Consider the following 24,514-nt stretch of genomic DNA (forward strand, 5'->3'; position numbering starts at 1 on the left):
AATTTCTACATGTGCATGCCTTCTGCTTTTGGATGCTAGCTAGAACTTTTGATATGACGTGTGGTCTCCCACCTTGAACTGTCATTTTAGTTGTGTATGGGTATCTGAAAAGTGCATTGAAACTTGAGGAAGGTGAATAACTTGTCCTTTCATTGCATAACCTTGCTTCTGTCTGCCACTTATTATAGATAATGGATTTTACCATTTTGCAAAGGGTGTAGCTGCATTAAGTCATGAGACTGTGTTTTTCTAAACCATAGCAAGTTATGCAGCTGGTGAGTAGTGCTAATCAACTGCCTTCTAATTCTAGCCTTTAGAAGGTATGTGGCTGAGGTTAACATAGATGAAGCCATTCTTGGACAGGTGACAGGTAATCCTTGTATGACACTTTGTTTACAGGTGTAAAAGTGTTGGCTTGTCTAAACTTCTACTGGTGGGTGGCTGTTTCAGTAAATCGTGTACAGTGGTAAACCATACAGGCTTGGTATAGAATTTCCTTTGTGTTCTTGGAATGCAGGTAGTTGGCTTATAAACTGATTTATTGTCTAATTTATATTTTGGCTGATTTTGTTAGTGTGAGATGGCCTTTCCACGTGTGAAACAAACTTCTGATGATACCCTCTTGAGTGAGGCCCTGCTGAAAAGGAACCATGAACTTGCTCCAACTGCAGCAGAACAAGTATGTATTTACCCAGCTCTTTTTACACTATTGAAATGTAATCTGTTTCCCTTCCCCTGGAAGGTTGCACTAAGTATAGTGTAGAAGTAACTGTTTTATTTTATTTTTTAGGCATCTATTCTATCCCTGGTAACAAAGATAAACAATGTAATTGAAAACCTCATTGTAGCACCTGGAACATTTGAAGTTGTAAGTGTACTTTACAATTATGCCATTTGCTGGGGGGGGGGGGGGGTTCCTCCACCACCGAACAAAGTTTTTTTTAATGGGGTGCAGCACCACCATACTGGTAATTTGCACTTGACAAGTTTCACAGAAGTATTATAAACATGTCCACTCCCCCCAAAAAATACTTATTTTTGGTTTGCTGTAATCATTACTTGTACTCATTTTGGTACAGGTGTGTTTATCAAACTTTGTCCTAATCAAACCTGTAGTTACAAATAGATTCACTATGTGCAACTTTTTTTTAGTCTCTGCTGATGTTGTGGTCCATTGAATTAAGTTTACTTGCAAAATTTGAGGAATGTTGGTTCCCTGTACATAAACATGTGAATCTCTACTGACTGAAGTCCACTGTGTTGTGAACCTGATACTTTGCTTTAACTTCCCATTTCTGAAATTACCTGTAGTTTACTACAGCTGGAGGGTGGGGGCAGCCAGTATGTAGTGATCAGTTGGTTCTGTCACAGGCTGGTTAACTTGCACATAGTCTTGTGCTGCAAAATTTAAAGAAACATATTTTCCAAACAACGGTGATTGGGATTATAGTAAGTGTAATGCTATGCTTGTTCTAAACAGCAAATCGAAGAAGTTCGTCAGGTGGGCTCTTACAAAAAAGGAACAATGATGGCTGGTCACAATGTGGCAGATTTGGTGGTTATCCTGAAGATTCTTCCAACATGTAAGTACTGCATGTGTTTGTTCCCCCCCCTTGGTCATTGACTTTAGAGTTGGGTTTGTATTTTTGTAAAGGTACAGTTTGCTTTTTCTACACTAGGAGTACATGTAAAACTTACCCCCCACCCCCTGTCCGGACTTGAATGATCTATTCACTTGATTTCTCCCTGCTTGCTGGCTAGATTGACATTCATTGGGGCAAGGATAGTGAATATCTGGGACTGTTGCCTGCTTTGTTGACTTTGAAGCATGTTTTTCTTTGGTTGAGGGGGGGTGGGGTCAGTGCTTTTTCTACACTAGGAGTACATGTAAAACTTACCCCCCCCCCACCCCCTGGCCGGACTTAAATGATCTATTCACTTGATTTCTCCCTGCTTGCTGGCTAGATTGACATTCATTGGGGCAAGGATAGTGAATATCTGGGACTGTTGCCTGCTTTGTTGCCTTTGAAGCATGTTTTTCTTTGGTTGAGGGGGGGTGGGGTCAGTGCTGTCCTTTTTGGATGTTTTCAGAGTTTGTGTGGATATTGTCCCTTGGAGTTGGTGCAGGATTTTTCATGTCCTCCAGGTATTGCTACTTCCATCTTGGACAGCGGTTTACTGGTCCACAACACTCTCAAGCTTATCAATGCTGCAGCATAACTTCGCAATTAACCTAGGTCAGATGTGATAGAAAATTGCCATAATGGTAAATGTGAGGGTATGGTTATTGCATTGATGGGTGTTCTGTACTGTGGGTATTCTGTCATCTTTCTAACTTCTCTGCTAACCTTGCAACATCTCTCCATAGCTACCTGTCAAGTTCTAGATTAGACATACTTTCAAGTACTACTTGAACAGGTTGTAATGGGGTTAGAACTCTGATACCTGGAGCTTGCCATGGCAAAGATCTAAAGCTTCTGCAAACTGATGTCTCCAAAGACAACTGTCCAGCATAGATGTAGAGTACAACTTTCTGGTAGACTCACCATTGTATCATTACATCAGTGAACACAGGCTAGTTAGCTGATGACATTTAAGTTCCAACACAAGTGTACTTCATGGACTAGTTCAGATGCTGGAGTGCACTGAACAGTATCACAGTATTATCTTTTTCTGCCTCTTGCAGTTAGTTGTGCTTATGCTGTAGTCTGTTTAATAAAAGTTTTGAAATTGTTACCCCCTTGGTGGGCTTTAATGTGAGCTACTTGTGTTTCCCCTTTGAACACAGTAAATTTGCTGTTGCAGTGTCACTGCTGTCTCCCATGACAAGTGCCACCCCCCCCAAAAGGGAGTATTTATACCAATGTGTTGCTATCACAAGCAACTCTGTTTATATTGTCAAACCAGAAAGGTCAGCTTTGTCCCCTTTTTGCTGGGGAAAAATGAGGTGAAGGTGCAAGGCAGTCCTATTTGATCTTATTGGAAACTGGTATTCTAGTGATGCACCATTTAGCAGGTGGGGGTTCAGTGAGTGTACTCTAAGGCACTGGCCACCACTGCTTCCTTTATTTGGCAGTACCCATGTTTATGGGGACATTTTTAACTCGTACACACAAATTGAAGCTAAGGATGTGACGCAGTTTGGGGAAGTAAGGAGACTATGGTGTTTGGATGCATGTCCTTGAAAGAGAAACTTACAGGATGCTTTCTGATATTTTTATGCATATAGCTTTCTAAAAACTAAGCCAGCACTGGAATGGAGAGTTTTTTCAGTATGGTTGACTGCAAGGGAGCTGGAATTTAGTGGAGAAAATAGCTAAGGAATTTTACAACAAATGGGATAAGGTCAAGCAGAAGTTTGGATTGCAGGAGATTAGTTGACTATACAACAAACTGATAATTGGGCCACTTTAAATGCATGACTACAAAAATCAGTTGGAAAATGCTAGACAGTCAAAGCACTATACAGAGGACTGCAGGAGGTACATAGAAATTTATGTAGAGGAAAATAGAATTTGTGGGAACAGCACATGCAGATTGAAGTTCTAAGGGAAGTTGGGACTGAATTGTGTAATGGAGTATTACTGTGCATATACCTGTGTTTTTAATGTTTTTTATGGTTTGTTCATAGGTTGGTACTAGGCTATCTGCCCTGGGGCCTATACAAGCCCAGCCAAAAAGGTACCCTGGCAAAGAAAATTATTTTCTTGTGCCATTGTCAGAGCCACAGAGGTGATCCCAGGGGTGAATTTCCTATTTCCCATCCAATCAAGGTTTTTCTTGAGTGCTAATGAGGAGCTTTGTTTGCTATAGATAGGTAGTTTTACTCAGTCTCTCGGATGGGAATCTATAGCTCCGGCATGTTCTGTTTATTGTGGTGACAAGGTTTGGGTTTAGGTCCCTAGAGTGTAGCTCTGAGGGATTGGGATTTCTTTAAGTGGAGCATGTCCAACAGCTCTGGGTTTGACATAGCTTTGTATATTAAGCAGAGATCACCTCTGAATAGGCGATACGTGTAGCTAGAGTTTTGAGACTGTAGGGCATCTGTTTCAAAACATCTGAGGAAGTTTGCAGAGCTGCAGATTGGCTGTCCACACAAGATTATGGTAGCAGCCACCACTACTGCCTTATCTCCTTGGGATTTCTGCCTTTTAATTGCTCCAGGAAGCTGTATTGTGCAGTGCCAACATTAGGTGTTCATGTCAGAGCTCGCTTCAGCAGTGAAACATCTGTGAACCTGGCTTGAAGGACCACTACAGGCAAATGATGAAGAAAACATATTTTATCTTGCCATGATTTACTACACGCCTCCCAAAGCTGCCTGCAGCAAAATAAGTACTCATTCCTAATTTTATTTTTACTCTTTTCTGCCCTCATGGGGGCAGACATTGATTCCTTTGGAAAGCCAAATCTTTCCCACAATTCAGACTGAACATATAGCCCTACCATTTGTCAGACTAGACTTCCATTCATTGCAGCTCATGTGTCTGGTATGTGCTGAGTTTTACAAATGTTCCTACTGATGTACTACACATTCTCTGAAAAACTTGCAAAAGTGTCAAATTACTGACTTTTTACAAGGAGCAGTTGCAAGATTCACTTCCTGGCCAGGTTACTCCTCCCATTTCCAGCTTTACTACAGTCTCACATTTCCAGCTTTACTAGATTCAACTATTCCGTTAGCTTTGCATGACTGACATAAAAATCACAGCCTGGTGTGCCACTAAATCTGTTCCCTTGTATGTCTCTGGCTCTTCACTTCTGAATAGTATTTCCCAGGAATAAAATATATAAAGAACGCATCAGTCAAGAGTTTAGGCCAGTCTATCCATTTAAAATGTGCACAATAAAATATTTAACTTGTAATGCATTTTGGTTGCTGACATGGTTCTTTACATAGTTAACCTTATGGTATTAAATTTTACAACAGTTCTCAGTTTAACAATGACCTCCCAATGTGACCTAGTACTTTTTCTTACTATTGCTATCTAGTTTGTCTTTGTTATATTACTTGTAACATGTCTCTCATCCTCTCAGCAACAGACTCCTGGAGAAAACTTCCAAAGCAGATACTTGTATTGAAAGAGTAGCAGCAGCTGTAGCAGTGAAACTACACTCCAAAACAGTGCACTCAAACATAGTACTGACAAACACAGGTGAATGTATGTCTGAATCGAGCAGTGATAAAATTGCTAGGAACTTCACTGAGCACAATTTTACTCTTAATCTCTCCATTTCATAATCAATAACATTTGCACCATACTTAAAAAGGCACACCTCCACACCCACACAACATACCAGTCAAATTTAAGGCTTTTCCCACCTCTCTGCAAAACACTGCTGATAATGGTTTTGGCAAACAAATGAAAATGGGTGTTGGTTCAAGACTCCCATCCATAATCTCTCAACAGTACAGATTTTTGCAGAAAGTCCAGATTTTGTTTCATAAAATTGCAGTTTTCTGTCAAATCACTGGCAAATCATTGAACACTGAAGTCAAAGTTGACAGGCATTTGATTTTCAGACTTGATATCCTTAAAATTCACTCTAATGCAAAACCTTAAGTGCAATATTTATAAATTGTCCCCTATTTATAGCCTTGGCCAGATTTCTTCTATAATGAGAATTATGCTGCCATCCCTTCTGGAGCCAGTGCACTGTACTTGCACAAGTGTCCTCCCTCAGCAGGGCAGCAAGCAGGTATCAGTGCAGATTTGCTTTATAGTTCATTTACACCACACAGTAAATCTTGTCCATGTTGTTCTTTTCCTTGGTTTCGTTTCTCTTACTTGTAATGTTACTTTTACTCATTTTTTTTCTCCTGCCTCCTTCCCATATCTACCCTACTTTTTCTCACTTTTCCCCTCTTTATCTACTATTTGAACTTTTCCACTCTGAAATTTGCTTTATGGCTAAATAATGAACAAGTCACCTTTCAATGCTACATAATATTGTATTTAGTCTAATAGCCTGGTAACTACCTATGAACCTATCGGCCTAAGTAAGCCTAGCCAACAAGTTTCCCTGGCTTATGCCACCCAAGAAAGTTATTTTCCTGTGTCCCTGTCGAGCAGAGCCAAGTGATTCCCAGGGTATATTTTCCCATCTCCCATCCACTCAGATTTTTCTTGGAAAGTGCTGATGAGGAATGTTGCTTGACATGGATGGGTAGCTTGTTTCAGAGTATGGGAAGTCTGACAGGAATCTAGCATGTCCTATTGTGATGATGGGGTTTAGGTCCATAGAGCGTATAGCTCAGAGGGACTGGGATTTCTTTAGATGTAGCATGTCCCAACAGCTCTGGGTTTGACATAGCTTTATATGTTGGGCAGATCACCTTGGAGTAGGTGATATGCTACGAAGTAAAGCTGGAATTTTTTTGATGGTAAGTAGGGCATCTGAGGCCAGTAATCCTCTTTGAGGTTCTTCTGCGGCCTTTCCAGCTGCTGCAAGTCTCTTGAGGTCTCATAACACATTCTGCGGCCTTTCCAGCTGCTGCAAGTCTCTTGAGGTCTCATAACACATTCAGTGTTAAGTAGACTACCACCTATGTGGTAGCTCATGGGTACAGAGTTTTTACCAAAGGAGATGACTATGCACTTTTTGGCATCGAGCTTGAGGTCATGGCTCTTAACACCAGGCATCTGTCTCAGTGAGGCCCTTCTGTAGGATGTCCACATCATTTGGAGGATTGACTATGGCTCTTAAGTTTGCAGTCATCTGCAAACTTAGCCAGAGGCCTTCTGTTAGCTTGTACTTCAGATGAACCCTGTGGTACTCCACTTGTCACTGGTTTGATGTCAGATTTGAAGTCTTAACTTTCAGTGTGGGTTCTGTCAGTTGGCAACCCATCTTGTGATATAGGGATTTATACCTAGTTTATATAATTCCAGAATGGGGGATGGTGTAAAAAGCCTTGGCGAGGTCAAGATGGGCTGTGTGAACCACCTTAGCCTCAACTGTATCAGAAGTCTGTTAGGTTCAGGATGCATGATCTGCCTTTACAAACCCGAACTGGGTGGGGTCCAGAGTTTGGAGGTTACCAATGTCTTTGAGTTCCATGATACGTTCTATGGCCTTGCAGACCAAGCTCATCAGGCTAATAGGACGATAGTTCCCAGGATCAGTGGTGGCTCCCCCTTTGTGGAATGGGATAACTTGCTATGTGCCAAGTGGGCACAAAGCCTGATGTGAGGCTATGATTGAACATGGTGCTTAGGTGGGGAGCCAGTTCGTTCTGAAGTTCATGTAAAACGCAGCCTGGGAATGTTGTCCAGTCCCATGGATGCTGTGTTTTTGGCTTGAGTGCAGCTTCTGTGTAGTTGATTACAGGGACTCTGCATTCTTCCTGTATAGATATGGGCCCTGTAGGGTGTGAGGGTGGTAGTTGGCACTGAACCCATCTGCCAGAATGTTGGCAATATCAGTTTTTGTAATTTTGTGCTGTAACTCTGAGCAGATCTGGGTGTTGCCATTGATATTCTTGACACATAGCTATAGAATGCTTTGTGGTTGTCCTTGGAATCTGTAACTATTTTTTATTATTTTCATAGCTAGCTGTGGAGGCTCTTGTAAGGGATCTCTGCGTCTTACTGAGGCTGACCAGGGAGCTCCACCACTCATGGGATTTTACTCTTTTGCAACAGTTTCTTCCTTCTGTTGTACAGTTATGGTAGGGGACCACCAGATTGGCTTCTGTATTTTGGAGGATAGCTTCTTGGTTCTGTTTGGGATAGCACGATCCATGCACTCTTAAGTGCTTGTGCAGGATTCAGCAGTCATAACTGTATTGGCCGTCTGCATGGGTGTCGTGGTTTCACACTACTTAAGCATGAAGTTGGCTATGGAAAAATTTTTTTGCCATGGTTTTCTTAATTTGAGGTGGGGGCAGGATGTGGATATCTAGTGTGATTAGCTCATGGTCAGATCTGACCAACAAGGAGTTGACTTCGGGTATGGAACACCAGTCACACATGTTGGTAATGACTAGGTCTAGGATATTCTTGCCATTGGTGAGGGTGTAGATAAGTTGATCCAGGGCACTGGAATTTATAAATTCCAGAAAGCATTGAGTGAAGGAGTTGATACAAGAGTAGTTTTCCCAGGTAGTGGTGGGGTAGTTGAAATCTCCCATTAGGGTGTTTGAACCCTAATATTTTCCAGTATATCAAGAAAAGAGTGGGAATGCTGGTGCATGATGGGGGATCTGTAGTAAGCTACAATTTGGATTGCAGTTTTTCCCAGAGTTAGTAGCACTTGGATGACCTCTGATGCATTATGCTGAGCAACTAGCCTGGAGGTGTGGATATCCTTAATGAATATGGACACTCCTCCGCCTTTGTTCCGGTCCAGGTTACATGGCCAAAAAGTGTGGTATGAGTTATAGCCTGGTAGTACAGGGGTGCTCTTTGGAGCCTTGAACCAGATCTCAGTCACTGCACAGGTATCCATGTTCTCCATAGACTTCTAGCATTGAGTAGCATTACCCTCAGGTTTTGCTTGCCTGTTGCATTTGGAATGTGTCTAAAAAGGCACTATAGGGGGCGGCAAGAGCCTTGGCCAGTATCTGGAATCTCATGGGCGACGGGTGCAGGCCATGTCCGGCAAATGTCCCAGGCACAGATACTGGATCCCCTTAGTGACACCAGAAGCTTAGCGAATTATTGAAGTCCGTCATTTTGTCCTTGTACTGCGGTATCATTCAGGGTGATGGCAGAATGCTACTCGGGGCTAGGGTCATACCTCCCTGGGCTACAAGATCCGAGAGCTCTTCCATGTTTCCATTTAGTCCAGGAAGGCATGTCTTCTGGTCATTCACACCATGGGCAATGACAGTCATATTTGTACTTGTTGTGGAGTGACCTGAGTGCATGGGTTGTGGCAGATCCTGGCACCCAACAGGTAGTTGGCACTCACCTTGTTTATCCTGGTGAGTGGGACTATAGATTCACCCATGACTAGTGTGTTGGGTACATTTTGCCTAATATATTCTGTTATGTTTGCCCATAATATCTGAATACGTGAGTGGGATTTTCATGACTGCATCAATGAAACATTTTCCTTCCTTCTGTGTTTTTTTCTTAAGTTTTGGATTTTTCTTGGTATATTGATTTTTCTTAGTATATGTTTACCCGGTTAGTCCGACTGGACACAAGATTAGTTTTCAGCGGAGGCTGTGGGAGAAGCTCCAGATAGTAAAAAAAAAATTATAAAAAATAATTATACAAACATAGCATAGAAAATACAAAAGGAGTATAATCAGTTTTACAATTGATGCAGCGTACACAGTGGCTAGAATGTTGAGAAACAAGGCAATGTACAACAAATTTACAGCTGCTTGAACATAAATTCAAAAATCTGTTTCCATAGACAAACAGGGTCATAAACTAGAAAGCATAACTATATTGATATGATTTATCTCATTTATCTTTTAATGTGTATTGTATGTCGTGCACAAATATTTGTATTAATCTATATCTACAGTATATTGGCTGTGATTTTACTGATGTCTATTGTCATGCAAAGTTGACTAGCTGAATCTAGTGAGACTGTAGCCCACTGAAGGAAGGGAGATGGGAGGAGTAACTTGGCCAGGAATTGAAACTTGCAAAACTGCTCCTTGTGAAGTCTTATCTCAGTAATTTGTTGACCCGTTTGTAAGTTTTTCAGCGAATGTGTAGTACGTCGATGGGAACAATATTTGTAAAACTCTGCACGTACCAGTCAATGACACGAGCTGCAGACTCTCAAACTTGGCTTTTTTTTTCCAAGTGGTCCATTCTAAGTGAATCTAAGTCTAGTTTGACAACAAATGGTAGGGCTATTTGTTCTGTCTGCATTGAGACAGATCTAGCTTTCCAAAGGTATCACAATGTCTCCCCCATGAGGGCAGACGAGATTAAAACAAAAAATAAAATTAGGAAAGAGCACTTGTTTTGCTGCAGGCAACTTTTAGGAAAGTGCAGTAAATCATGGCAAGATAAAATGTTTTTTCATTGTTTGCCCGTAGTGGTCCTTAAAGTGTAAAGCACCTTCCCTCCTAAAAGGGCCAGAGGGCTCGTGTTCAGTTTTTCCCTGTTTCACCATTTTGCCTCTACTGCTGTGAGTATGAAGTTAAGGGGCTAAACTTGTGTGCTGTTTTCTGAGAGCTGGAGATGTCCTTGGCCGCAGTACTCCTGCTAGAGCAAGCAGCATTTTATGGAAAGTCTTAATACCATTTGTAGTAGACAAGTATGTACAAGTTGTTGGTAACTCTTGTCTGGACTAGTTAGCATAAGCATTTTAGCCCTATGGTGCCTCCAATGGCAAAAGGTAACAGTAGCGGGCAGTGCAGGGCTAAGTGATTTAACTCTTGACATGCAGTGGGGCAAGTTGGTCCCAGCATCAGATGGCCCATATGCATGGGGGCTGCAAAAAAAAGTACGTTAGTGTACTACCACACTTCATCCAGAGAATTTCATTTCTGAAATGCCCACTAGCATTCAAATTAAAATTCTTCATGTGCATAAAATACCAGCCTTTTCTAGATTTGCTTATTAAAAGATCAGTGGGCAGGGGGTTCTAAAAGTATTGAAACCATGTAATGCAGAATATTTGTAGCCTGTTATCTCAATCACACATACTGCTTTTGCTTGCCTTATTGAGGCCACCTTAACTTTTTGAATCTATGCATAAGCACTCATTTTCTTTTGCTCTGCAAGTAATATCTTCATAATTTAGCTCGACTTAGCGGGTATGTAGGATAATGACTTGCTGGCCTCTAATCCAACAAAATGCTTTTTGGTAATTGGTGCAGCAAATCTTGTTTGCATCATTATGCTGGACACTTTCATTGAAGGAACAGTGGGGAAAAAAAATGGTTTTGGAGGCAATGTCCTGTGCAACACTTGATCTGTCAGCCTGCGAGAAAAGGGGAAGCCGCTTTGGATTCTTTTGGTTACTCATAGTTGAGATGTCTGTGTTCAGTCCTTGTGCGTGCTTCAGCATTGACTATATTCAGGCTCACCCTGGTGTCCTAGCCACTGTATTCCCCAGCCTCATTCCATGCAGGGGAGTTGAAATAAGAGTAGTCCTTTTTGTGAAGTTGGTTCCAGTCTGTCTGCAGTCGCTTAGTGGTTTGCTTCATTTCTGGTATTTCAATGGGCAGTTTGAGTAGCTGTACAAGATTTTAGAAGTGGGTCAAGCTTAAATTTAACCCCATAGTGTGAAGGTTCCTAACTGGTACGGATGTGTTTCTTGGAAATGCTAGCTCTCAAATGGATTTCATTGACTTTTTTTTTTCTGATTTGTTTCAGTGGAAGCTGTTGCTGCTTTAGGAAACAAAGTTGTTGAAACTTTACGGACACAAGATTCAAGTGAAGGTCTGTACCCACTTTTAATTGCATAAAATATAATTGCATTCTTTTTAGACTTGTGCTTCTGACACTCTAGACTGGAAAGTTATGCATTTTGGTCTTCAGGATACTTGCTTGATGGTAGACTGCAGTTTCTGATTGGTAGGACCTGCTCAAGCTAGTCTGTCTGGCCCCCCTAAAAATTGGACTGGTCTGTTTCTTGAAATAACTTTGCTACTAATTACTGTAGGACATTATCTAGCAATAGTTTTAGAACATCTGAGCACTCTTGGATATTATGTGGCACTATTAAAGTTTTGTACTGGCAAACTCAAAGGGAGACTACCCCATTGATATGGAAGGAAATAACAGTTTTAAACGGTTGCTGGCATAAGACCTGAAACAACACTAATCAGTGTGTGGTTCTATGAGTGAGACTACCTTTCACTTTCTAAACCTGGTATTGCTTATGTGCACTTACAATCCTCCATAGTCATGTACTATCCCTCTCCATGTCTTTATCACTATTGTGCTGTAATAGAGGGATAAGAGCTGGCCCACCAGAGGGTTGCTGTTTTAAGTTGCCTTGTGGCAAAGCTCCCCATTTGCTGTTTGAGTTTATAAGTACAATGCCCAAGTAAGATTTGTAATTGTATCGGGTGTATGCTATAGTACTGCTGTATTATGATTAATGTTGAGTCACTCCATTGTCTGTCTTGGGACTTTCATCCATCTCTGTAGATGGGTGAGCCAAGCTTACTGTTGGAACATGGGTTGACTGCACTTGGTGATTTAGCGGGGGTTTTTTTCCATAGAACTAGTGTTTTCAGTAGGTATAATCTTACAAATTTCCTAGTTTATTCCCCTTTAAAAACAAACTACAGTAAGTTCTGCAACACAAAGCCGTAGTAAATGCTGTGTTCATGTAGCATTCAATGGATGTGTTGTAAGGGAGGTTCAGAGTTATCTAGCATCAAAATACAGCTGTAAATCTGGATCAGACTTCAGAAGGCTGCTCTGTATAGTGATCTCTCTCCAGGTGCACATTGATACGCCAGAGCCTTTGGTGTTCCATTGTTTTCATAGGTTTTACACCTGGTGTACATGCCAGGAAAGTGTTCAGGCAGTCCCTGATTGTGTAAACGTTCAAAGCCAGAAATTTGCACTTGAACTGATTAGGAGAGATGCACAAAATGAAACTAAAATTTCAGCCCAGCCACTCAAGACTTGTGTGTTTCAGGTCACCTGCACTGCTGTGAAGGTGGTGCTTTGAGGCTGGGTATTTTTAGATACCAACATTACTGACTTTGCATTGTTCTGGGTCTTAAGGACACTCTAGACTTGGCCAGATGCCTGCTGAACTATTCTTAAACTGCAAATAGTTATCTATTAGAGGCACCTTTTCTCATGCATGATCTAAAAAGGGTTTAAATTTGTTTGTTCCCTTGTTGGAACAGGGTAGGGGAGTTGTAGTTTGGTTCTTTCTGTGTTTTTTGTGGTAAGGGTTTCTGAAGTTCTTGCATTAGACTAATAAAGATGGAACCTGCTGTAGTACTTTTTGTTTGTTCATTCCCCTGACTGAAAGCACTTTTGGATACACCTCCTGGGGGACTAGCTTCTGCCTGAAGTAAGCAGACCTTTTATGCAGTATATGCAAAAGGTGTCATTTGGTCTCTACAGCTCCTTGGCTGTTATCTCCACTTGTGTTCATGGGAGGGTTACTAACCCTAGAGCCCTTGCACGTCTAGCCATAGTTATCCAGAGTTGTCCCAGTTGTCATTTGCTAGATGAGTGAAGTTCAGAGGCAAGGGTCTAGGGTAGTTACTTTTTTCTGTTTAGGAGGGGCAGGGCATGGACACCCCATGAGTGAATTTGTCACCCATCCATTGATCTGTTTTCTTTCTGAAAAGGGTCAGGGAAAGGTCTTTGTTTCAAGTGAATTGGAAGCTTGTTCAGAGAAGGGGTAGTTGCTGGAAACGTGCGTTTCTAGAATGACCTGCAAATGTTGAAAGGCTAGGTAAAGATCCTTGGAGGGGGAGTGACCAGTGTTGCGGTTTGCTACAAATGTGTAGCATCTTCAGGGCAGTGTCAGACTGACCTGTAAGCCAGGTATGTGCCATCCTTCTGCAACCTGTAGAAGGCAGAGTAGTGACTGGGCTTTCTTTCTGCACAAGACTTCTCGCCAAGAAATTACAGGATGCATGCAACGTCTGGTCATTGTTACAGATGTCTGATGTGCATGTAAAAAAAGCACTGTATGAGTTGTAACTTTGGATCTGGATGTGATGCGATCCTCTTAAGGTGTTGCACGTGATTTCCTTTCCACCTTGGATATGTGGTGGTCAAAGCTGACTGCTGTCAACTTGAGTACTTGGGTCACATACCACTGGGTTTACACTTGGTGAGGGGAAAGTGGTATCTAATGTAATTGGCAGAGATCAACTTTCCCCAAGGAAAGTCTTTCTGAATTTAGCTTTACTCCATGGCTTTGGCACCAGTCATTTATCTGAGTCTACCCTGTATGTAGTAGACTAACATTGTTGGAGTTGGTGATTGCCCTTTTCTTGGACTTCAGAGAAATTTAGTAAGGGGCCCAGCACCCCATGGTACACCACTGGCGACTGGTCTTGTGCTAGAAATGAGATCACCCACTGTACTGTCAGTGAACCCTTTTGCCTATGTGGTAATGTAGGGGTTAATTCCCAGTTTTTAACAGGGGTTGTCAAATGGCTTGGCTAAGGTAAAGATGGATGGTATGCACAGTCGTTCCCTTGTCTGGGGCCTTGGTCAAGCATGTTTAACAAGCAGTGTTCTACTGTTAATCTGAACTGGGTTGGGTCCAAAGTTTGGAGATTACCTTACCTGTGGCCTTGCAGATGAGGCTAGTTCAGCCTGTGTGCCTAAAATTCCCAGGGTTGGTTGATCCTCTGGGTATTACTGTTGGCTGCCCTCCAGTCTGATGGAACATGGCCAGTTCTCAGGCTGTGGTTACAAGGATCAAAGTGGGTCGGCTAGGTCATGTTTAAAGATGTTTTAAAAGACCATCTGGGAATGTGTGGTCCCTTTTTGTTTTTGTGGTCCCTTTTTGTTTATTTTGGACTTGAATGCAGAGATGACCTGCATGTAGAATCGATGCTTCCATTTAAAATCCCCTTGAGACGCCTGCCAGAAGTAATGTCTGTTTTGCACATTTATCCTTATTTTAAATGGGAGAAGCCCTTGGCTGAGTTTTTCATTGTGGTTGACTATACTACAGACGCTGGCATTCTTCTTGGCAGTTGCCCACTGCAGGATGCTTTTTGAAATCCACTATTGCTTCCATCTGAATTCCTTCTGCAGTCTCCCAGTGGGGAGTTTAACCACCTTTTTGGATAATTACTTGTAATGGACAAACTTGCATTTTAAATGAGTTTTACATTTGTAGACATTATACATCACATAACCAAAGCAAAATTACATTCAATTCCTGCCTTGTTAACCGTTGGAATAGATATTTTCTATCCAGGATTTATCCCATTAAGTAGTGCAAGTATAAGTAGTGCAAGTATAATTTTCTGTATGTGCTTACTCATTGCTTTGGGGGGAGGGGGTGCTGAACTTTATTGGTGCAAAGTTTGTCTTTCTCACAATTGGCATGGCAAGCTCTCCCAGTTGTAAAATTCAGAAAATGAATGGCTATATAGGAAGATCAAACTTTTTGCAGTTCAGTTGGTAAAGTATGTGACTTGCTGCAGAGATGGTCAAAATAAGTCTGCACAAACACTGGAAACACTTGGCACGCAAAGCAAGATTTTCCAGGAGAAAACATCTGCAAATTCTATGTATAGCAAGTGGTAATGTAGAACAGTATTTGGTCATGGCAGTAAACTGTTTTTTCTCTTACAGTTCTCACTATGTTGACAAATGACACTGGTTTTGAAATAAGCTCATCTGATGCCACTGTCAAAGTTCTTATTGCTACTATCCCACCCAATCTTCGGAAACTGGATCCAGAATTGCACTGTAAGTATGTTTTTGTAGTGTACAAATGGTAATGCTATGGAAGAATCTTGATTTTTAGGTGTAATTTAGTTGCCCTTTAACTGGGTTAGTCCACTAGGCTAGAGGATTTACTTTTCAGAGAATACCTGAGGTGGTATTTATACTGGGGGAAATTGGTCAAGGGGTTGGTAATCTTACCAATTTTTTAGTAGGTGCTGAGGGATCTCTTGCAGCACCTGAGCTCCTACCAATTCAAGCAGTATCAGAAGGAAGTACTTTATTGATCAAGCAGTGGAGTGGTGGGCATTGAGGTGCTAATGAGATCTATTTTTGATAGAGCAAGAAGTATGAGATTAGGAAGAAAAGCTCCACCTCTTCTACTGTGGCCTTCAGGGGATGACTTCTGCCTTGTCCTTGGGTTGCAAATGTGTACCTGAGTTCTGGAGTTGTCCACCTTCAGCTTCTAGGTTACACATTCCTCCTTCAGATATGCGTGCTTTGGTTGCAACTTGCAAGGCAGTAGCTATGGAGAGTACACTTCAGTGTTCTAGCAGAGCTTGTGACTTCTCACTAAGTTGGTCTCTTGGATGCTCAATAGTTGAAACTGTTGGGAAAGGGGAAAGACTGCAGTTTAAAGCAGTTGGATTTCATTATTGGTGTACTTAATCCTGAGTTTAAAGGGCTAAACTGAAATTGGTCTTGGAGTGGGTTTTACTCTTCGGCCATTTTCCTTGCTAAGAGATATGAGCTGCAGACATTGTTACTTATTCCCTTGTGCTCTGTTTTTAAATACTGCTGTGCACATTAACTGCTAGACTCAGTTAATCTTGGTGTGTTTTTCCCGAGTCATTGTCATAACTTGTCTGTATTGCATGCAAGTGCAAAGATTTTATTCAAACTAAAATTGAGTACTGTGGGTGAAGCTACACCACTTTGAGACTTCATCCAGTTCTTCCCGAGAAAGTTCTACCAGGTTGCGGAGGAGTGCCTTCAACCTTTGTTAGTACCATCTTGCATGATCAGTCAAGTTTGAATCCATCTGGCAAGGGAGATTGTGTAGGTGCACTGTTCAGTCTGAAATCTAGCATCTTCCCTTGCCTCTTGGCAGATTGGTTGCCTTGGCGCCTGCCTCCCTCCCCATATGGGATTATGTAGGGATTTTCTGCAGTTCATAGGCTGGAAAGCTATTGGTCTAAGCAGTTTTAAGCCTAGCCATGCTTGTACCAAATTTGCCAACATATTGCAGATATGTTAATTATGCTGTATCATAATAGCCAAAATAACTGACCCTGTCAATTGAAGGCACAGATGTCAAGCCAGGGGATAAGTCTGCAGTTTACCATCCATTGATCCCATGTTGTATTTAGTGTTAAGGGTGAGCTGTGATTCTTGTATTCATCAGATGTCCTTAGAACATGTATATCTGGTATCTGTTTTCTTCGGATATTATCTGATATCAGGGGATGCCTTGTCATTTGTGTGGATTGCTGCACAGCAGTCTGTAGGAGACCTTGTCCAAGGCTTTGAGACTGGTCTGAGTGGGACTTTTGTTTCCTGTATTTTGAGGATACTCTGTTCTCTCAAGCTGTTGCAAGTGCCTAGTTAATTGCACAGCAAAGGGTGTGGTATTGTGGTCAATGGAGCAGTGATTTTTTTTTCTGCATTGACACCATTGTAGGAAAGGGTATGTCGTCACTACAGGCATATGGATAAATACCTGGTTGTCATTCCTAGGTCCCTGACCACTGTTGGGTGGTCTCAAGGGTGCAATTAAACATTTTGTCCATGCTCTGGCAACAGTTTGTCTACGTTGGGCCCTGTATCTGTCTTTAGCAGGTGGATCATGCCTAGTTTGCAGTCTGCAGACTTACTCAGAAGTTCTTTGTCTCTACTTCATAGACTATGACAGAAAGAGGCTCCAGCACACTCAATGGGCCTGTGCTGGTGACTGGTGCTTTTAGTGAAGGTGGATTTCTGTTTAACTCTATTTGTGAGCCATCTGGCTATCCATTGGGTGACCTGTGGGTTTATGCCTATTTCTGTAAGATTACCTAAAATACCAGAGGTATAATTGAAGTACTTTTCTTGCACTCTGACATGCCACTTGGGAGTCAAACCCGGATGGGGGGAAGTCTAAAGAGTACCTTGTATTCAAAGGAGTCTGAGATGGACTTAAATGTACAGGCTTGTCTGCAGTAGCTTGGAACAGAAATGTGCTACTGTTTATGGGTTCATAGGTGTGTACTAGGCTAATAGCCCTGGAGCCTTTACAAGCATAGCCCATAGAATTACCCTGGCATGCCACCCAATGGGTCCCAGTGCTTCTGTCTAGTAGACCCACTGGGGTGATCCCAGGATGAATTTTGGATTTCCCATCCACTCACGATCCCTCTTGGAGTACCAGTGAGGTGCTCTTTCCCATGTATGGGAAGTCTATTCCATAGCATGAGCAGTCTCTAGGTTAACCTGTCCCTCAAGCATGTTCTGTTTGTGGTAATGAGGTTGAGATCTCTGGAGAGTGGTCTAAGATTGTGATTTCTTTACATGTAGCATTTCTAACCGAGCTGTGTCAGATGTGGCTTTAAGTCAAGCAGAGATTGCTTCTAAGTAGGTGATATGAGGCAGAATATTTTCTGTTCCTATAGGCCAACTGCCTAGGATCATCTTTGAGGTTCATAGGTTCATAGGTTAGTACTAAGCTAACTGCCCCTGTGAGCCATTTTAAGCCTAGCCAATTATCCTTTGTAAGACTCAAACCCTGCACCTTGTGTTTGTAAGGCAAACACCTTAATCATTAGGCCACCCTCACAGGTATATTTGCAGCCTCTCCAGTTGCAGGTGTCTAGTGAGGTACATGCCAAATGGGGCATTATACTCTGGCCAAATGAGGGAAGAGTAGAGGGAGACTGACCATCCGAATGAATGTGCCACAAAGGGCTTTCTGACCGCAGTGGTAATATGGTGGTTGAGGTTGCAGTCAGCCTGTTCCCAGAGCTAACTCCGGTGTTCGTTGGACTACCATCGATGTGGTAATTCATGGAACCCCCCCCCAGGGGATGACTACACATTTTTTGGCAAGGAGGCTATGGTTCTGACACCAGTTACTGATGCCTTTTTGCATGATGCCGCCATCACGTGAGTTAATGGCTCCCAAGTTGAAATAGTCTGAACTTTCATAGGTTCATACTAGGCTATCTGCCCTGGGACAATTAAGCCTAGCCCGATTCTGTATGGCTTATGCCACTCCTTGATTTGAGTATACTGTGCCCTTTTTAAGGTTAGTTTACTGTGCATCTGTCTGACACGTGAGTAATCCCTGGGACAAATCTATGATCCCCCATCCACCTATCGAGATTCTTAAGAGATTCAGTGAGGTGCTCTGCCTCACAACTGGAATTCTATTCCAGAGCGAAGGGAGCCTCTGGGTTATGAACCTGTCCCTCAAGCAAGTTCTATTTCTGTACTGAGGTTCAAGTCCCTCGAGCGTGTGGCTCTAAGGGATTTAGATTTACTGAGGTGGAGCATGTCCATTAATTCTGGATTTGACAGCTTTTACTGAGGTGGAGTCACTTCATGTTGGCCTGGACTTGAAGACCCAGGACTTGAACCCTGTGGGACTAAAGTCAGACTACCGACCAGTCACGAGTGGAGTCTGCTACTTTCACACTGGGTTCTGTGAGCCAGTTTGCAACCCATCTGGTGATAAAGGGGTTGATCCCTAGCTTAGTGAATTTTTCAAGCTACAAATTACTACAGCACTCAACTTTCCTCTACCTAGAGGAAAACAGTTTTTGTACTTTCCTGACTTGGAGAGAGGTTTTACTCCCTTTCCTCACTTGGCTAGAGGAAAGTTTTTATTCAGGCACGTCCAAGGGTCAGCTCCCAGTGTTATCGTCTATCTGATGAATCTGGGCATCGTGGGGCAATGTAGCAGTTGCCTCATGTACACAGACAACCCTCTCCTATACCCAACACCACCTGTGAGATGCATTTATCTAGCCAAACTGGAGGTAAAGCACGCTCCAAAGACTGGAATTGACAGTTAAAGAAGGTAAACACTTGCACCACACTCAGTCTCTCTAAGCCCACACCACCAAAATCCACACAAACATTCATGAAGGGGCTCAATCTGCTCAGACCACCAAAGCCCACCCACAACATAGCCCACAGACTGCCACTCAACCACAGCCCATAAGGCAAAACAATGTACCCAACACAGGTGAAGTCAGGCACACTGTCCCACTCACCAGGCTAAACAAGGTTACTGTCAGGTGCCAGTATCCACCAAAACTCATGCACTCATGTCACCACAGCAAGTACAAATATGACCTTGTCCATGTTGGCGTGAATGACCTGAAACATACCTCCCTGGGCTACATGAGACCTGGAAGAGCTCTCCTATCTTGTAGTCCAGACAGGTATGACCCTGAGTAGCATCCTGCCATCACCCAGAATGATAAAGCAGTAAAAAGGACAATTCAACAATTGGCTAAGTTTCTGCTGTCATTCTAAGGGGATCCAGTATCATGTCTGCCTGGGATGACATGATTGACAGACCACAATGCTTTGCCAGAGATGGCCTGCACCTGTTACCCCTGGGATTCTGAATACTGGCTAAGGCTCTTGCTGCCCTTGTGCCTTTTTAGGAGAGGTTCAAATGACAAATTCACCACTAACAGGCCAGCAAAAACTGAGGAATGCTATTCCTAGAAGTCTAAACCTCAAAATGCACTCCCTTGAGGCACTCCTTAAAATCTGTCTGTGCAGTGAATGAGACCTGGCTCAAGGCTCCAGAGAGCACCCCTAAATTACCAGGCTATAACTTGTACCACACTTTTGGCCACTTAACCTGGACTGGAACACGAAAGGCAGAGGTGTCCATATTTAAGGATATCCACACCTCCAGGCTAGTTGCTAAGCATAATGCAGTCGAGGTTCAGTGCAGTTAACTCTGGGTAAGACTGCAATCTCAATTGTAGCTTGCTGCAGATCCCTGACCATGCCCCAGGATTCCCAGTTTTTTTCGTGATGTATACTGGAAAATATTGGTTCAACCAAATGGGTGATTTCAACTACCCCACAGTTAACTGGGAAAACTACTAGTGTACCAACTTTGCTAAACTCATTGGTCAGATCCAACCATAATCTAATCATCCTGGATATCCACATCCTGCCCCCACCTCTCTAAGGAAATAACAGTAAATTTCTCCAAAGCCAACTTACAAAAGTGGAAAACTTCATGACACCCATGCAGATGGACAATAGTTACGACAATCTTGCACAGATACTCTATAAGCACTTACATGAATGCATGGATTGTGTTATCCCAAACAGAACCAAGACACTGTCCTCCAAAAAACAAAAAAAAGGAATCCAATCTGGTGGTCCCATGCCATAAACTTTACAACAGAAGGAAGAAACTGTTGCAAAAAGTAAAATCCTCAAGTGGAGGAGTTCCTGGTCAGCTTTGGTAAGAAGCTGAGATTTCTTGTAAGATCCTCCCAAAGCTAGCTACGAAAAAACTGACTACCACAAAGCATTCTATAGCTATGTCAATCTCAGTGGCAACACCCAGATCTGCTAGAGTTACAGCACATTGACATGAAAATTACAGAACCAACTGATAATGCCAACATCTTGGCGGGTTCGGTGTTTACTTTAACCCCTTAACCATCTAAAGGGCCCATAATCTGTACAGGAAGAATGCAGTCCCTGTAGTCACAACTACACAGGTAAAAGCTGCACACTAAAGCTAAAAACACAGCATCCATGGGACTGGACAACATCCCAGGCTGTTTTACACTAACCTCCGAACAAACTGGCTCCCCACCTAAGCACTATGTTCAATTTAGTCTCGCATCAGGCTTTGTGCCCACTGAATGGCGCACAGCAACATTATCCCACTCCATAATCGCACTAATACTGACGGGCCATGGAACGCATAATCATGGAACTCAAGACATTGGTAACCTCCAAACTCTGGACCCCACCCAGTTTGGGTTTGTGAAAGGCAGATCATGCCTCCTGAAACTGATCAACTTTGAGGCGGTCACCAAAGCTGTAGACTAGGTAAGGTGGCTCTCGCAGCCTATCCTGACCTAGCAAAGGCATTTGACAATCCCCCATTTTTGAATTATAGCTAAACTCAAACTAGGTGTAAATTCCTATGTCACAAGATGGGTTGCCAATTGGCTCACTGGAACCCACACAAAGTTCCACACTCCAAATCTGACTTCAAACCAGTGGCAAGTGGGAGTACCACAGGGTTTGTCCTAGGGACCCATGTGGACAGTCTCTCCTTTGATCACATTCCCACAGTAGTCAGGTTCCTATGTGGGACACTCAAAAGGGTTCTCGTATAGGAAAAAGGTCATTGTTCCCTCTACTTGACACTCATTAGACCAATTACAGCACACTTTTAGAATGTACCTAAAGACCTCTGCAGCAGCTAGAAAGGCCAGAAGTACCTATGAGGATTACTGGCCTCAGATGCCCTACACTGACAAGTCTCAAACTCTAGCTTTACTCCGTAGCATATAGTCTACTCTGAGGTGATCTCTGCTTGTCCTGTAAAGCTATGTCAAACACAAAGCTGGTGGACATGCTACACCTAAAGAAATCTCAATTTCTCCAAGCTATACGCTGTAGGGACCCAAACATTGTCACCGCAGTAAACAGAACCTACTGGAGGGATGGATTCCTGTCCCAGCGACTTCCTGTACTCTAACAAGGTTACCCATATGTCAAGCAAAGTTCCTTGGTACTCAAAGAAAAATTGGGAAATAGGAAATGCACCCCAGGGACCACTTCAGTGGCTCTGCTCTACTGGCACAGGAAAATAACTTTGGGTGGGGTAAGCCAGGGAACTTTGGCTAGGCTTGCATATGCCCTTGGGCTGATAGCCTAGCACCTACCTATGAACTTGAGTGGGGAATGGTATTGGAGGCCTTGGCCAGATCAAGGTAGGCTGTATGAACTACCTTGCCTTCATCCACAGCTCTGGTGACTGACTCAGTTGACAACATTGAGCAGGCATGATGTACCCTTCCCAAAACCAAACTGTGGGATACAGTGTTTGGTGATTCCCTATATCCTTGTTTGGTCCATGATGGTGTTAGCTTTTGTATGTCACTCATCAGGCTAATGGGGTGATAGTTCCCAGGGTCTGCAGTCCCTCTTCCTCTGAAAGTGCACCATTCAGTAGGGACAGCCTGAGCTGAGGCTGTGATTTAATGGGACACACAGGCATGCTAGTTTACTAGTTCATGTAGAACACAGCCAGGGATATTCACATCCCATAAAGCTGTATTCTTGGCGTTGGACAGTGCTAGTTTGACCTGTGCAGCAGTAATACTGGGTGTCTCAAAATCTACTGGTATTTGATTGCTTCTTTGGGGGAAGGGATAAAGTTGTCGCTGAATTTCAGCCAGTATGTTGGCAATTTCTGTTAGCTGTATAGGAAGTACCATTGTGCAGTAGCTCTGAGCAAATCTGGGTATTGCTGTGGAGATTTTTTACATAACTATAAAAGGCCTTGTGGTTGTCTTTACTATCCACTGCTATTCTTGGATCAGTTATTGGTTACAATGGCAGTCTTTGTATGCTTCTGCTATAGAGAGAAGGTATCTGTGCCTGTTAGGAATGCGGCTTCCTAATCCTGCAGCTGCATCTCCAAGGCTTTCTGTATGTATCCAGTTTCAGATTGCTTTGTTCTAGTCTTTGCCAGATTGTGTTGGTTCCCAAAACCTTGTGCATGTCGTACTGCAGTGGTGGTCTGTATTCTGATCTATGATGTGAAAATACTTTCACAACTGTTCTGATTTCTCCATCTGCTGTAGCCATTCCTCCTGCTAGGTTTGTTGCTTAGAGTATATAAGGGTACTTTTTGATATCCAACTGAATCACTAATTGGGACTTGCTTTCTTATCCCTTGTTTGTTCAGCATTAGTGTTGAGGGAATACCAGTTTCAGGGTTGAGGTTGTTAACATTAGAATACACCCTTGCCCCAGTGCACGAGACAGCATTTCCTGTAGGCACTATATGAAGTCTTGACAAAGGAGCCTGAAGGAGGAGCTTGAAGGTGGAGATATTTTGTAAAAGCTGTGGAAGGTGGACCAGCATTGTGGGCATCCACCTCTAACTTTTCCATGAATAAGTTTGTATTACAGCTGTGACCTTGTCGGTCGCTGTCATAACTGTACTTTTGAGGAGTAACAATGCATCTTAACACTTAAGTGTGCTTTTATGACTACTGTTTTTAACTGAAATTGCGGTACTGCCTAAGCCAGAAAAGCAAATTGCAGTAAATGATGCTCCCAAGAGGAAATTTAACTTTATTTCACCAGTAGAACTCTTGAAGGCAGCATGATCCTGCCAATTATTTGGGCCATTGGTTATCCAGTAGATTAGAAAATTGCTACATAATGGCAGGGATATGGTAATATAGGAAAGTTCAAATGTAAACTTGTCCCCATCCTAATTAGTTGCGTTTGGCTTTAGAAATGTGGGTTCTCAACTCTGGTTAAGATGCATTATAGGTTACCTTGGATCAGGACTTCAGAATTACAGGGCAGAATTCTAATCTGGCATTCCATGGTAAGTGTGTTGGTAATAGCATCAAACTTTCAAGAAAGTGTTCAGATGTATTAGAAAAATGAGTGAACTAAGTTGTCAATTTGTATTTTAAACTTGGAATGTGAAGATTTTCTGTTTTTAAAACCAGTGTTCTTTATTTTAGTGGATATAAAGGTTCTGCAGAGTGCTTTGGCTGCCATTCGCCATGCTCGTTGGTTTGAAGAGAATGCATCTCATTCCACGTATGTATACAGTGTTGTAATTTTGGCTTGTGTGAAAATACATTGCACAGTAACTTCTAATGTTTTAATAGAACACTGATGCAGTTCACTTGTGGCACCCACACTCTACTGGTGGTTTGGGTTGTGGTAAGATGCTGGTGGTTAGGTCTTGGATGTAATTTTTTTCATAGTGCTGAAGGATTTAAAATGTTACTTGAAGGTATTTTGCTTTCACTTGTATCTGTCTTTGTTTTAGTGTGAAGGTGTTGATAAGATTGCTGAAAGACCTGAGGTTGCGATTTCCAGGATTCGAGCCTCTTACTCCTTGGATAATTGATCTTCTGGTATGTACAGCAAGCTATTCCCTGAAGTTAAGATGTAGTCCTACAGAATTTACTTTCATT

The 24,514-nt window shown here is 42.5% G+C and overlaps 1 protein-coding gene across 1 annotated transcript in view; it reads left to right on the forward strand.

Annotated features, from left to right (window-relative positions):
* Positions 1–24,514, forward strand: part of ILF2 (interleukin enhancer binding factor 2) — a 140,267-nt gene that overhangs the window by 13,190 nt on the left and 102,563 nt on the right. The window contains exons 4-10 of the mRNA XM_044079968.1: positions 575–679; positions 791–868; positions 1,481–1,583; positions 11,295–11,360; positions 15,219–15,335; positions 24,053–24,131; positions 24,367–24,454. Of these exons, the coding sequence (XP_043935903.1) occupies positions 575–679; positions 791–868; positions 1,481–1,583; positions 11,295–11,360; positions 15,219–15,335; positions 24,053–24,131; positions 24,367–24,454 (636 nt within the window). The remainder of the gene's footprint in view (positions 1–574; positions 680–790; positions 869–1,480; positions 1,584–11,294; positions 11,361–15,218; positions 15,336–24,052; positions 24,132–24,366; positions 24,455–24,514) is intronic.

This window comes from Protopterus annectens, chromosome 8.part0, assembly GCF_019279795.1.
Source record: "Protopterus annectens isolate FY-2018-M chromosome 8.part0, PAN1.0, whole genome shotgun sequence".
NCBI lineage: Eukaryota > Metazoa > Chordata > Ceratodontiformes > Protopteridae > Protopterus > Protopterus annectens.